Source organism: Chamaea fasciata, unplaced genomic scaffold (assembly GCF_029207755.1).
Source record: "Chamaea fasciata isolate MVZ Bird 193981 ecotype frontalis unplaced genomic scaffold, bChaFas1.0.hap1 SCAF_6, whole genome shotgun sequence".
In the NCBI taxonomy this organism is placed as follows: Eukaryota; Metazoa; Chordata; class Aves; order Passeriformes; family Sylviidae; genus Chamaea; species Chamaea fasciata.
Window position 1 is genome coordinate 4,159,430 of NW_027094091.1, and position 14,621 is coordinate 4,174,050.

At 39.0% G+C, this 14,621-nt stretch overlaps 1 protein-coding gene across 2 annotated transcripts in view; it reads right to left on the reverse strand.

Annotated features, from left to right (window-relative positions):
• HTT (huntingtin) overlaps window positions 1–14,621 on the reverse strand; it is an 80,974-nt gene that overhangs the window by 54,922 nt on the left and 11,431 nt on the right. Inside the window, exons 5-16 of one of the 2 annotated variants that reach the window (XM_066185250.1) lie at window positions 13,758–13,837; window positions 13,209–13,347; window positions 12,848–12,989; window positions 11,244–11,422; window positions 10,573–10,777; window positions 9,644–9,691; window positions 6,330–6,410; window positions 5,597–5,961; window positions 3,652–3,775; window positions 3,255–3,373; window positions 2,212–2,323; window positions 610–750 (exon numbers count right to left, since the gene is read on the reverse strand). In XM_066185250.1, coding sequence (XP_066041347.1) covers window positions 610–750; window positions 2,212–2,323; window positions 3,255–3,373; window positions 3,652–3,775; window positions 5,597–5,961; window positions 6,330–6,410; window positions 9,644–9,691; window positions 10,573–10,777; window positions 11,244–11,422; window positions 12,848–12,989; window positions 13,209–13,347; window positions 13,758–13,837 — 1,735 coding nt within the window. The remainder of the gene's footprint in view (window positions 1–609; window positions 751–2,211; window positions 2,324–3,254; window positions 3,374–3,651; window positions 3,776–5,596; window positions 5,962–6,329; window positions 6,411–9,643; window positions 9,692–10,572; window positions 10,778–11,243; window positions 11,423–12,847; window positions 12,990–13,208; window positions 13,348–13,757; window positions 13,838–14,621) is intronic. The other variant, XM_066185249.1, reaches the window with a different exon arrangement.

Here is a 14,621-nt window from a genome sequence, read left to right on the forward strand (position 1 = left end):
AGACTTTATTGAGTCATAAAAATATTACAATGGAGGTCTCAACTACTGGACAATCAACACCAGCACATCCAAAATATGCCCACCATAGTTCTCTTCTGAGATCCCTTTCTGTGCATGCAAACTACAGCTAAATCACACCATTCAGACCAATGATTATATATAAAAAAAACCACTAGTGATTTATTTCAACTGTACACAAAATGTACCAGGGAAACAGAAGCAGCATTTTGGTCAATGTATCAAACCAGCTGCACACTCCAAGTCCATGTGATTCATTTGTAAGAATGAACCTAATGACCTAGAAACCATCTATAAGATGGACTAAATTATATAACGAGAAAACATTTGTAAAATAAACAAACCCCTTCTACACACTCATTGTTTTAAAACAGCTTCAACTTGTCAGAAGCTCTACAAGCTCATCCACAGAAATGTAGATCTTACAGCAAAAAAATATACCTCACCACATGCACAGCATGTTCATTCCAATTTGTGCAGTATTTGTTCACAAATACTAAACTGGGTTTGGAGTTTTCAGTGCAGATGCTGCCTCACTTATGTGAAAACCCAAACACACTATTAAAACGGAGTATGTGAACTGCAACATACCATACTCTTCTCCCATTGCCTCCAGAGGTGTTTTATACAGTTTGCTGAAGAAAGACTCAGGGTGAAGTGCAACAGCTGCTCCAACACAGCTTACTGCCAAGGCTTTTACACTGACTCTCACATCTCTATCAGGAACTAAAGCTGTGGGGAAGAAACAAAAAATATTAAAAGGAGGGTATTTTAAAGCTTCCTGAATTGTTTTAAATTTAATTAACAAAACTACAGAAAATAAAACAGCTTAGCTTGGACAAAAATATGAAGGCAGAGCAAGCAGTTCCATTTTATCAGAGGCAGCAGTGATGTATGGCTGCTTTTTCGCTTTCCTCAAATGAATTTATCTGAAATACACTTGAAGTACTCAAATACAGCCATAACATACTTCCAGCTCACCTCCTCCCAAAACCAATACATTATATGGGCATGTGAGCAAGAAAGAATTTAGAAAAGGGAAAAAAGAACAAACATCTTAGATCAGTCATATACCATGACAGGAATGTGGTAAAGTCCCCACCCCTGGATGTATTTTAAAAAAATGTAGCTGTGGTGCTGTCCTAGGGTGACTTTATGATGCTTGTACACCCAGTCATCTGTTCTGTTCGTGCTGTATATTGAGTTGTGTCTTTAGGACTGGTTCTGAGGGCGAAGCAGGGAAAGCAGAAGTGTGCAGTTTGTTTCAAAAAACAGCGTTCACTCCTCTGCATTTTTTTCTCAGGACGGTGTTGCTCGTCTGAGGCACGGACAGCAGCAGGACAGAAATCTTTTTTTTGCTTTTAGTTAGTTTAGCTAGCTGAGGCAGAGAAGCTTCCCAGACTATTCTTTTTTTTCCTTTTCTTGGGACTGTTTAAACCTGCTCTGGACTGAAAAACCCAGAGGAGCACTGGGGAGCTCACACCTGTGGCCCACCAGGACCTGGACCTCTGCAGCAACGAGAATAAGAGACTGACCGAGTAGAGCTACACCCAAAGCAAGGACTTTCTCCATTTGCCATCTCACACCAGAACGGAAGGTTTTATTGTTTCATATTATTCATTCTTTGTGCTTGTGGGCATTTTGTTTGTTAAATAAATAGGTTTTTTCCACTTTTCTCTGAAAAGCTCTTCTCTTGGACTGGGTATGGGGAGGGGCCATTTGGGTTTGCTCTCCAGAAGAACCCTGTCACCCTGATCTTTTTCAGCTTCTGATGTTTGCATTTTTGTAGTGGAGTTTCTCACTGATTTTCATGTAAACAAAAGTAATGTCATTGTAAACTGTTCTTGTTTATCGTTCTTCTCTTGAGGAATGACAATTAATGAACTTCTAGTTTGACCAGTGCGGTTGGAAAGGGGTAAACCTCGTTTGTCCAATCCACGGTCATTGTCCAAAATCTATATAAACCAAAGTAAGGAAATAAACCTCTTTTTGCCCTGACGACCTGGTGGTGTGCGTGCCGTTCATTTCATGCCCTATAGCAACATAACCCTATTTCAGGGGTTTTCTCCCAAATTTGCCCTAAACCAGGACAGTGCTTAGGGACTGCCACAGTATTTCAAATAAAGTGAGATCAAAACCAACTTTGTACACTGAAAGCCACAGAGAAGCAATGAAGCTCAGAGACAAACGTACCTCCTTTGTCCCCAGTGAGCAGGAAGGAAGCTGACAGCAGCCTAACACAGTGCACCAACGGAGCACAGTCCCTGTCAGTATAGTGCCCGATGTCCCCCTTCACCCTGGAGGGCTGTTGAAAGCAAATCTCAATATTTATACAGAGAAAAAATAATCTTCAAGTGTAATAAAATATTAGCACAAGATTTAGAAATACTGCACATCATCAAATGTTTAAAGGTTTAATACAAAATGAATAAATAATATTCATATGTAGTTTAATACATATTCCAAAAAAAGGCCTCAAAATGTAATGCTGTGACAAAGTTTATATCTAGTATCAGAACTGGTTCAATTTTATTAGAGAAACATTATATTATAGATTTTTCTCAACTACCCAGACTTGCTATTTGCATCTGAAGAGCACACTAAATCACTTCTTGCCATCAAACTTTGGAAACCTTGTATGAAAAGCTTATCATTTTTAAGTTGCTTCCAAAGAAGGCTGACAGTTTTCTGTAGTTTCACATTTAGAATTCCCCAATAGACTGAGCTGATCTAATTCTGCCTGCCACAAATGAAACTTTTGCCCCAGGTCAGAACAAGGTACAAGGATAAATTAAAAAAAATGCTAAGAGGAAATCAGTAACTTGTAGTTAGAACGGCATGAGGCTCAAAGACTAACCTCTGAGGAGATCATGAAGTTACCTACACAGGTAGCAACCAGCACAAAGATATTTCAAGAAAGAAAGTATCACTGTAGCCTACTAATTCACAGACAAAAAGCATTTTGTGTTCTCAGCAGGGTGTTCTGGTATGGTTTTGCTGGTGATTGCATTTAAGATAGCAACACTTATATATTCACCCTATGTTAAACAAAATTCAGGCTGGACCTCAGATTCCCTTTGCAATTTGAGTTACTTTTACCTACAATGAGGTACATCACATATACAGGCTTCCCACATTTACCACCAGTTTACTTCACCATAACTGTAATTTTTAATTCTTTCTTTTAAACTTCATTGTTCTGAACTTTAAAACTGACCACTGCAACTACTTCTCACCTTGTTCTCGTGATCACCAGCATCTGCTGCATCTTCTTTTGATGTGAATCGATCCACGCTGCTATCAGAGGGCTGCCTGCTGTGGCTCATGGTTTTCAGCAGTTGGGACTGCTGAAGAGCTTTAGGAAAAGGCAATTCATGAAATACCATTTCAGATGCAAACTAAAAGCACTTTAATTAAACTTAATTATACAAACATGAAAAATAAATTAGCAGTGATCAAAACAAGTGATTGATCACAAGTGTTGGAATACATTCCTTATTTTACATATCCATCTAGTTATTTGTTTTTCAGATCTGTTACATGAGTCTTCACTCCCTTGGAAGTGCAGATGCACCTGAACACCTGTCTCAATGGTGTCACCAGTCTGGCTCACCCCTGTATTTATGGACATACCAAGAGAAGAATTTCTGAAGGACTCTGATGAATCATCTTGGAGAATATTTGCAGCTTCATCTTCTTCATCCTGTAGCTGCCCAATTTGCATTCCAGAATACTGTCCTTCAGCACCCTCCAAAACCTGCACAGTACAAGGATGGGACTTAAAGTAACTTATCTTTACAGAGAGTATTAAATTTGAAACATGCAGTGTTAGTAATCTAGAAATAGTCTCAAAGCAAATATGAGCCTGATAAATATTAGTGTCCAGCTGCATGTAAGCCCCAAAGCACTTCCCCTCCTCCTGCAGCTCTGGGGCTATTGGAGGCCATAGATCCATCTGAGAGTCTCCCAGCTGAGCCGTGAACTTGGCTACCAACAGGAACAGAGTAAAACACTCAGTCCATTGCTCCCCTGCACCTCTCCTTGCTCCCTCATCACAAATGTCTCTTTCCCAGCAGTTACAAATCACAACCAACACCTTTACTGCCACAAACTGAACTTGGCCCTTGCAGTTAAACTCCTCCATAACCTTGCTTGTCCTGGATATGTGAAGTCAAACTGTAAACACGCTGTGTTCTCCAGATATGAAAGAACAAATAAGTTTAAAGTATTTTAATTTTTTCATTCAAAACCAGAGACTACTAAAATGGACCCATCTGGAAGAGGGTTTGACCCTTGGAGCCAAGGCAATATATAGGCAGCAGGTATATGGAAAAATAACCATAAAAATTAATATTAATGATCAATGACAGTCAAGTAAAAAAAAAAAAACAATTTCACTAATTTTATCAGAGAACAGGAGACTTCTTCAGTTATTCCTGTCTTTGTAAGCACCTGGAAATTGTTCATTTAAAAGCTTGTGTGTCAGTAACTTGGACAACCACTTAGTCTGTCAATTACAAAAGGAAAATTTTACATGTAATTACTGTTTGTAAACAGTATGCCAACTGACATATGGAACAGTCTGACAAGAATCTGCATAAACACACTGTGCCAATAAACACACCTTGTCAATAAATGCCTGCTCACTTTGGCCTCTGCACTGCCTTCATTTAATTCAGAGAGTAATTATCATCACTCTTTTGGTTCTTGAATCGTCACAGTTGCAGAAGTATTTGCTTAGCATGACTATAAATTTACTATTTTTTCTAGTCCTAAGAGACTATTACTTTTCCAAACTACTATCAGAAAACTAGAGCCAAAAGTTTGATAATGTTTGAAAAAGTCTTAAGTTCTAAGCTCTTCCCCCTTTTGAATTTTCTGCTCTGGCTCCCAGTAATTGTATTTTTGCTGTTTTTATTAATACCTCACAATACACTTGCCCAAGAGAGACAAATGTCTTAAATATACAGTATGCACATTTGAGGTGTTTATTAGATATGTAACTGCTACATTCATAAATCATGCAGTATTTGCCCATTATAGGAGAAATCCTTAAGATGGAATAGAAAGGAAAAAAAAAAAAAGATGAGTTGTGCTGCCAAGTGTAAAAGCATAGGCAGAAGGCAGTGTGAAGCACTGTGTCCCAAAAATATGCCTTTATCATTCCAAATAAACTTTTCACCCTTTAACACTTCCATTAAGCCTCCTGCACCAAAACAACTGTTAATATATCTATACAAAATTAAGGATATACTAAGAGGACATATTTGTCAAGACTTTGTTATTGCCATTCTTTCAGTGAGCAAAATCCGTAATGCCCTCGCACGACCTACCCAGAGAACAGACTGATTACAGCTTTGTAGTTTTTCATTATTGCTCAAGTGAAAGTGTTAAAAGGAGGTCAAGCTCTCCAATAGGGGTGTGAGGTGCTGACCTTTCCACTGTTACTAGCTGAGGATTGAAAAGTAGAAGACGAGTAAGGAGATGAATCCAAGTCTGGGCCCTCCACGGAAGAGCTCTGAGACATGTCGGGCCCCTCAGTGGAAGGAGATCCCCCCTCTGCCTGCTGCACACTTACAATTTCAGAACTGTCCGAAGGGGTCACAGCAGAGTCTGGACCTTCTGTAGTAGTCTGAGAGCTATCACTAATTGGTGAGGAAGCCTGTGTGCCATCATTCAAATCCATAGTGGCATCTGACTGGACAGCACTGATCTGGCTGGAGCTCCGACTGAGCACTTCATCATCTTCCCCTTCAGTGGCCGTACTTGTCAGGTCACAGCCTGCCAGGTCCACAGAGTCCGACTGCAGCGTGTGCTGGGAACGCGGCTGCTCCGTGATGATGTCGTGTCCCGTGGGATCAGCAGCTGAGCTCCCCACTGAGCCAGCTGTCGACACACCTGATGAAGAAGCCAGTTCACCGGTTATCTCACCCTTCACAGAAGCTGCAAAACACAGGCAAGTTATGAGTCAATCCAGTGTTTGAATTTGTGTTTCACTCTCAACATGAACACACAGGCTAAACAACTATCAGACTAGGCTAAGGAAAGTGTGTAACGAAACAGTTAAACCATAGGTAGGAAAACAGGCATCTTATAAAGATGCCACCTCATCTCTACCGGTAACTCCCATTAAGAAAAGAATGCATTCAACTTCATTAAGTTTTACACTCAGCAGTATTTATGGTTTCAGTTTTGTTTACCATGTCTTTTGAATGCCCATACACTTCCTCACCACCACAGCACATCACTTACACATTTTGCATAGAGCCACAAAATTTGCTGACTGCACTGCTAAAGAGAAAGGCAGGTACCTGCAAATGATGCAGCGCTGACATCAGATCGGGTTTCAGAATCATCATCCAAGCCTTCTTCTTCACCAAGAAGTACTTTACCTGAGAAGTGATACGATAAAACCCTTCAGTTTTCAAAAATTATAGTCAGCTTGAAATGTTGAACAGCTGAAATCAGATGTGAAATCTGGTTTTTTTTAAAGTTTATCCAAATAATTTCTCATAGCTATGACAGGTAACAGATGAAAGGAAGAAGGGAATGAATAAAGTGCACATCCAGTCCCTCACTAATTCATCAGGAAAGAAACAGGCAGCAGTGACAAGGAAACAGAGCTAAGTAATTTTATTTACCAGTGCAACCATTCAGGAAACTACCTACAACCTTATTGTTTCTAGTTTATTTTTGTGGACCACATTTAGGATCCCACTAATTTCATCAAGTATGTGCTATTCCCAAGGACTGGATACCTAGTATCTGGATGTCTGCCCTCAACTCTGAAGGGCATTAATGCACCACAAGTAACAGAATAATTAACCTCTTCCTCCTTAGGGCTACAAAATTTATCAAAGGCTGCTTGCAATTCCAAAGATAACAAAATGGAAAAAGCCCAGGGGGAAGAGCAGTGCAGACCAGAAGCACAAGACACAGGTGGGACATGGTGATGAACCATGGACAACAATTGAGAGCTAAGGATTACTAAGGCAAAAAATCTACAGAGATGCTTTTGACACAAGAAACTTGAGAACCACTTCCAACATAACCCAACCACCAGAGTTCTCTTACTCACAGAGCATTACTTACTTAAATTACAAGCAGTGGAAAGAGAAAGATACCTGCAGATGCACACTGCCTGGAAGGCAATCAAGGACACAACTACACTGGAACGTCTGTCCATGGGACAGCACATGGAGTGCAGAGGGAGCTGCTAAGCCCACCCTACTAGATGTTGCAAGTCCCTTGCTGAGACAGAGGGATTCACAGTAACTGCTATGAGAAGAACCACTTTGCTTAGACTACCAAGCTGCACTGGTAGTCTAAGATTGACAATGCAAGAAACTAATGTTTGGGTAACTCTGGGTGAATATCTTTGCACCTTGTCCAAGTTAACTGGCGGTAAAAAAAGCATTACTACACTTTTGTATTAATTTCTTTTTCTCCACTGCTTTCATACATAGCAGCACCATGGTAGAATTATCTTCCCCTAAAAAGCATGATTTATAATACTCAAACCTGTAAGGAAGGCAGGAAAGTAAACACAGCATTTCCTATATTGTCTATGTGAAATGACAGTAATTGAGAACTACACACTCCTATGAACGAGTGAGTAAAATCCTCCTATGAGTTCCCAACAAAAAGCACAAAATGTAATATATTCTTCTCTATTATTTTTCACATTTACATCCATTTCACTGAAACAAACCAGGATGTTCTTCTGCTTTCCACGGCTGACCACCTCTAAAAGTAAGTGAAAGAATAAGAACACTGAAAAACAGTCATTAGGCACTTTAGATTTTGTATGCTTAAGTGTATTAAATGAGTATATACCACACGCAGCAGGATACTTTTCCTCTATTTGATAAGAAAAAACCCAGTTAAGTTGCTTTCAAAACATAGGCATTGATTTCAAAAGGAATTTTCAGCCTTTCTTCCAAATAATCTTCTGAGGTTGAAACATAAACAATCCAATGCAGGCCAGCTGCTCAGAACTGAAGTTGGTCTGATGCAGCAAGATTGCAAAGATGTGAAACAGAGATTTCCGTAGATCAGCCTCACTTTACACCCCTACACACAAAGGAGCATCACAGCTTGAGAAGTCCCATCCATATGACTGCAAAATGCCTCCAAGGAGGAAGTGGGAATAGGCCTGGATTTTTCCTCCTTTCTACAATGGAGAGCAGCAGGAAATGAACAATTTGCAATTTGAAAATAAACCTGTACAGAGCACAGAACTGTGAAGGGATGTCTTCAAATTGTTTATGCCATTGCTTAGACCACAAAATCTTCATACCATAACCTTGGAAAAGGTGAAAGTTGATGACTCATACATGATTTGTCACCAAGTGAAAGAAAGATTAGTATTTTAACAAGTACTTTAACTGAATTTACACTATTATTAATACTTCAAAGTTACACTGAAGACTACCAACAAGACAAAGAACCTAAATGATAATTTACCATTTTTTTATTTACATGTGATATGAGTTCTTACTCCGATTTGTTGCATTCAGTCTCACCTTTGGATGCTGCAGCAATATCTACTTTCAGACGCCCATTCTTTCAATCTGTGCTTTCTAAACTAGAAATAATAACTGCATCTATAAGCACTATTTCATTCAGCTTTAACCACTGCTTCCAATTCTGGTGTACTCTTAAAGCATACAGATAAGGTTATTTAAGCATTATGAGATTCCTTGCACATAAAGATTAAAGGACATATTCGGAAAAAGTTTAAGCTGTCATGGTCCTTCAAGTTCATATAATTTCCTTTGGTTTGAAAAAACTTTTCCTTGAAGCTTTTCTCTTCAGCAGTGCACATCTCTTGCCTACTAAAGCTTGCAGTGACTGCACTACACTCACACAAATTTCACTGCAGTAGCAACACTTTGCTCACCTAATGCAGGTGATGAAAGTGCTACACAGCTGCACCTAGACTGATTCTGTCATAGCGATATGACTGGTTTTAATCAAAGTGTAAACATACAACCAAATATTAAGTACTTTCATGCAAAAACTGGGCAAAGAATACTTCAGAGCAAACAGTAGTCTTTAAAATCCTGCTAAATGAATTACCCACTGAAGAAAGAAATTAAAATATACACAGCAAGGCAAAAATGTATAGAATCTATCATCAAGAACAGAAGAAGAAATAAAAAAGCATCATACTGAAGCATGCAAACATACACATGCATTAGTGAATTACAGAGAAAAAAACCCAGGCCTAACAAAACCAGGAAAGTTAACTATTTTGCAAGTTACATTAACGGCAAAGTATTACCATGAAAAAGAAGAACGCCCTGTTCAGAGAGATTATTTTTCCATGTGCTCTTAAGAAGTTAAAACTGCATCAATAATCATCAATATAACTTTGCCAGTGAACTATAACAAAAATAAAATTATACTGCTTTAAATGATTTTAGAATATCTTGACTGCAATATCAGAAATTGCATCAGAATTCTTTCATTATTTATAATGATTAAGCTCAGCTGGTAACACAGGCAATTGTGAATGAAGACCCAAGTTCAGCAAGACAATGAAGTGGGGAGGGGAACAAAAACCAACCCCAAAAAAATCAGGAAGGAATGCAATTAAAGATTTGTTTTCAAAAATAATCACCTTTATGCTTTCTTGCAAGAACAGGGCTGCATGAAGACCCCCCTCCAGCTGCAAATCACAGAAAGTAACACATCAGGGCAAAGACAGAGCTAATGAAATCATGAAGGAATTCTAATAGCCACAAATGGGAAACAAAAAACCAAAAACAAACAAAAAAAAAAATCCAAACAAAAACCAAAGCCAGGAAGAAATAGCAAACTTGTTGCTTTTGAAGTTCAAGGTTTTTTGGCCATTCACCACCAAATTACTTTTAATATTCTGTGCCACTTCTGCGTAGTTTGCTTTCAAAAATGTGTTCTGAATTTCCCTGCTATGATTGCTTCCAGCTAATAATTTACCTTCCAGAAGCAGAAATATTGGCTGACCCACTAGTTCAATTCAGACTGCTTACAAAAATCCAATCAGAGACTGATTCTTTTGAAGCAGGTATGTAGCAGTTAAGAGAATTTCAAGAACATGCACTCCACAGACAAGAAAGCTGATTTTAACAGTTAAGGATAAGCTTAAGTCATGCTCTAATTTCATGCTGGTTTTGGTATTCAGCGAGGAGCTCTCATTTAATATGAATTCTGATTAGATCTGCTTTCAGGAATCACAGTTGTCAGATGATTGGTAAGAACAACATTCATTTTGTGGGGTAAAAAAAAAAAAAAAAAGTCACCATATTCAACTTGCTTCGTGTAACAAAAAAAATCATCAAAACAAACTGTAAAAAAAAACCCAAAACCTCTGAAGCTTGTCATTAACCAATGAATGTATATCCACTTAAAACAAGGAGGGAAAGAACTACTACTGTACCTGGGAAAAAAGAATGCCATGCATAGCATCACACATTTCATTTAACCTTCATGCTTTTGCTAACGCTGAGAACTAGAGCTGATGATGTGTGTTCATTTCCTTTTACTCCAACTGCCAGGAGGAGAGCTTACCTATAAGCTCCACGATGCTCCCACTGCGGCTCCGGCTGGCAGGCTCATCTTTGGATACACTGACCTGAGCAATGCCCCCACAGGCGGTCAGGGCATGGAGCAGTTCAGGGGGGGGTGTTCTAAAGAGCTGCTGGAGCAATTCTAAAGCTCCAGTCACAACATTATGGTCCTGGTGCTGGGTATAGTGCAGAGTCAGTTCATAAACCTGAAAGCCAACAGAGTACTGGAATAAGTCTCTACGAAGGCAGAACATATTAGGTCTTATCCTATGCAATGTCAATTTCCAGCAATGAATTAAGAATAACTGATGCTTGGTATATCTGATCTTCACCACAATCTTCCAAGGGGGGAAATGTCAATCAATTGTAGCCACTTAACTGCCTGTTTGGTAGAAATCTGTTGGTTCTTTTTATTGTTATAGAAGGAAGAATCACATCAAAGGCATCATAAGTTTTTGGCTCTTTTGGGCACACCTAACAAGTACTGCTGATTCATTTTTCTGGAATTTCTGGTCATTACTTATCAATAATTCCTGTCACTGGACCAACTATCATTTATCAAGATAAACAGGAATTTGAGAATTCAGAGTGCTCAGTATCAGACTAATGCTGGACCAAGATTTCCCCCCCCAATTAGCACTCTTCATGTAAGGGTTATTATTCATATTTTACCTGTATAAGTTGTTCTGGTGAAGGTGAAATCTCTGTTTCTTTCCTTGTCACACCAAAACTGCCTTTCAGGCTGGTATCTTTGACTTGTTGTTGCAATAAAGGTATGAGATATCTTAGTGTAAGTAAAACACCCAGAATTAAAAGAGTAGGACGATCATCTTCTACAGGAACCAACAAGCCTGAGAGGAGAAATGAAGTGGCCAAATAACTTACTGATTTACTGACAGTGGTTAGTTTCAACTTAAATGTTATTTAATGTAGTCCACATAACAGCTTATTTAAATAAAGAAACCCAACAAAACAGAACAACCAAAATTTAGCAGCAACTTCAGAGTGCTTTCCAAATGTAGAAACATTTGAAAATACGTATTTTATACTACTGACAATCAATCAGGCAACATGGGAGAATGATCAGAGGACCCTGTCTCACCTTCCCTGTTTCCTACCTCTTTTTACTCCATAAAAACACAAAAAATTATATTTTGTAATAGCTGATGCTTTCACCAAATAATCTAGACTCTCTTGCTCCTCTCACCTGCCTCCTCTCTCCACTTGACAGCTTACACCCAAGTGTAATTCCCTTGCTCACAGATGCACTACTATCCTAACAGAAGATGTTTGCACTTTGCCCTGTTTGGGGAACTTTCTTCCATATACCTACTTGTTAATCACAATCAACCCCAAAGCATATTACAAACTAATATAGGTTACGGAAGAAAACACAACTTTCTATCCAGGGAGGAGGAAAAAAATCAGAATCAATTCTTGGAGTTCCCATTCCTGTTTCTGTTTGAATTTTGCATCATTGGTAAGGACATTATCACACATCACTTCAGAGGGAGGAAAGTCACAATGTAGCATTTGAATTTTTCACACTTCTTGAAAGCAGCAAGGCTAACATGATAACACCTTAAGTATCTGTTAGTCTTCCTTATCTCTCCTTTTGCAATACAGTCTACACGGTAAAGAACCCCTTGTCAATGACAAAGCTGAGGCAAGTTTCCACTGAAATCCAGAGATGCCTCTCCTCATGACTTGCAAAACAACCCAAAAACCATATAAATTTCCCAGCTGAAGAGATAAGGAAGCAATACCTGATACAAAGTTGTGTGCTTCAAATAAAAAAACTAACCTCAATTTCTGCTCTAAGTTACAACAGAATCTATGTGGTGGTCCCCGTTAGAAAGGTCACAGGGCATGTAATCATGGCTCAGAGCACAGCTGGGTACCCTCCACCTCAGACCTGCTGCACAAGCAACCAAGCTGATGGACCATGCAAGTCTTCAGACTCCCGATATTGTGCAAGTTCACCCAGAATCCTCAGACCTCCTCATTTTCCAACAAGCTACTTGATTCCCAAGCCTCAGCTACTTCTTTTCAATATTACTTACTAATTGGAGCACAGAGAGAGACAAATAGCTTTAGAACTACCTTCCTCTGACTTAACACCAGATAGAGAAAGTATCAGCAGAGTAACTGGTAATCTAAGTATCCTTCCTTTACCTGGAAACCTTTCACACATGCAAAGTGATACATACTCTTACAAGGAAAAACACATGTTACTTACACAGACGGCAAATTAATTTTTTTCCCCTGATTCTTACCTAAAAGCACATTCAATAACCAGGCGTAAAAATACTGTGTTCTTCGTGAATGTTGACAGATGCTCACTGCTGATCCTGCTGCTGTCCGACGGATAGTGGGGGAACTGGATTTAAGATTAGCTATGAAAGCCTTCAACAAAACCTAAAAACAAACACACCTCATTTAACTTTTTATCAGAAGTGAACTAAGAAGCCAGCAAATGTATTTTTCATTTATTCAAAGCATTACTTCATGCACAGCAAGCAAAGGCAACTACTGCCTGAATTCAGACGTGCCTTCTGTACCATCTGACTGGTAATGCTGATAACTCACCGTGCTCTGGGATACAACAGAGAGCACTAATAGGGTGAAGAAAGGTACCTTAATCTCATTGTCATTTGCAAAATTGCCGAAGGCCGCCATGATTTTGGGTATTGCCGCAGCCAGCGTCTCCTGGACCGATTCTTCGGGTCTCTTACTTATCCGTGTCAGGCAGGGCAAAAGGTTCACCAAGTATGGCCTAAGTATGGCACAGGAGGAAAACTGATGTGAGATCAGAACAACTGTAACCTTGCAAGGATTTTTAATTCATACTCGAGTTCTGCGGCATTACTAGATCATACAAAAATGAACCAGATAGCTACACAGAATGTGGGGAAAAAAGGAGGGTCTTCTGAATGCAACAGAAGAATACACTTAAAAAATACACGTCATTATCTTCACAAGTTTTTCCCCCTTACAGTAATGTAGAGCACAGAACTAAAACTCCATTAAAAAAACACACTGATGAAATAAATTCAGATTTATAAGGTGATAGCAATTCCTCCAACCTCCTAACTACGTATTTAAAACTTCCGAACAATACGGTTTTGTTAACATCTGTATTTCTTTAAAGGTTCTTTGGCAAGATCTTTATTAGAATGCGTTTACCTGCACTTTTGAGGCCGAACTAGATGGGCAAGCTCAGCAAATCTCCAGAGTGCAGCACGCAGACTTCTTGAAGCACCATTCTAGACAGAGCATATAACTATCACATTTCATCATGCAAAACCATTTCCTATAAAAAGCTGACTATAATATGCAATATACAACAGTGTATATTTGACTTAAACAGATAAAAATACAAGGTGTCTGGAAATCATAAATTTCCTTTAGCCAAAAGGAAGTCAAGTCAGTTCCACGACTACTTTCATTCCTCTAGCTAGTATTAGGAGTTTTCTGAGTAATCCAAAATGAGTAAGGAACATCACAAAAGAAAAAGAAGTGTCTGAGCTCTCTGCTCTGCTGAAATCTTCTTAAAATACCACAGAGAAAGGCATCGGCCAACAAAGAAACACTGATGATATGAGAGTCTAAAAATCACTGAACACTTGCAGAGATATAAATACAGCACAAAATTGACAGCAGTGAAGATATGCAAATAAACAACATTCAGCTTCTGAGTGCACCAAAGAAAAAATCAACATATCGATCTGTAGCACTTCATAATGGATTGTCTGCAGAAGTTTAGTATCCATTTGCCTGGACTGACACCTTCAGCTGAACACCTGACTTGAACCAGAATGCCCTTACTTTAGTGCCTAGGGATGTAGTACAACTCCTCAGTGTTGTTGGAAATACAGAAAACTATGGAAGTCAATAGATGCCTAGGAGGGTGTCTACCTAATGTAGTTCATACCCAACCAAAATGCTTCTCAAAATGAGTCCTCTGAAGACAAAGCTGAGATGTTTAAAAACCATCACTTCTTCATTACTTTCTTCAGCTGGTGTATCGAAGGCTTGCAGCCTTGTTAG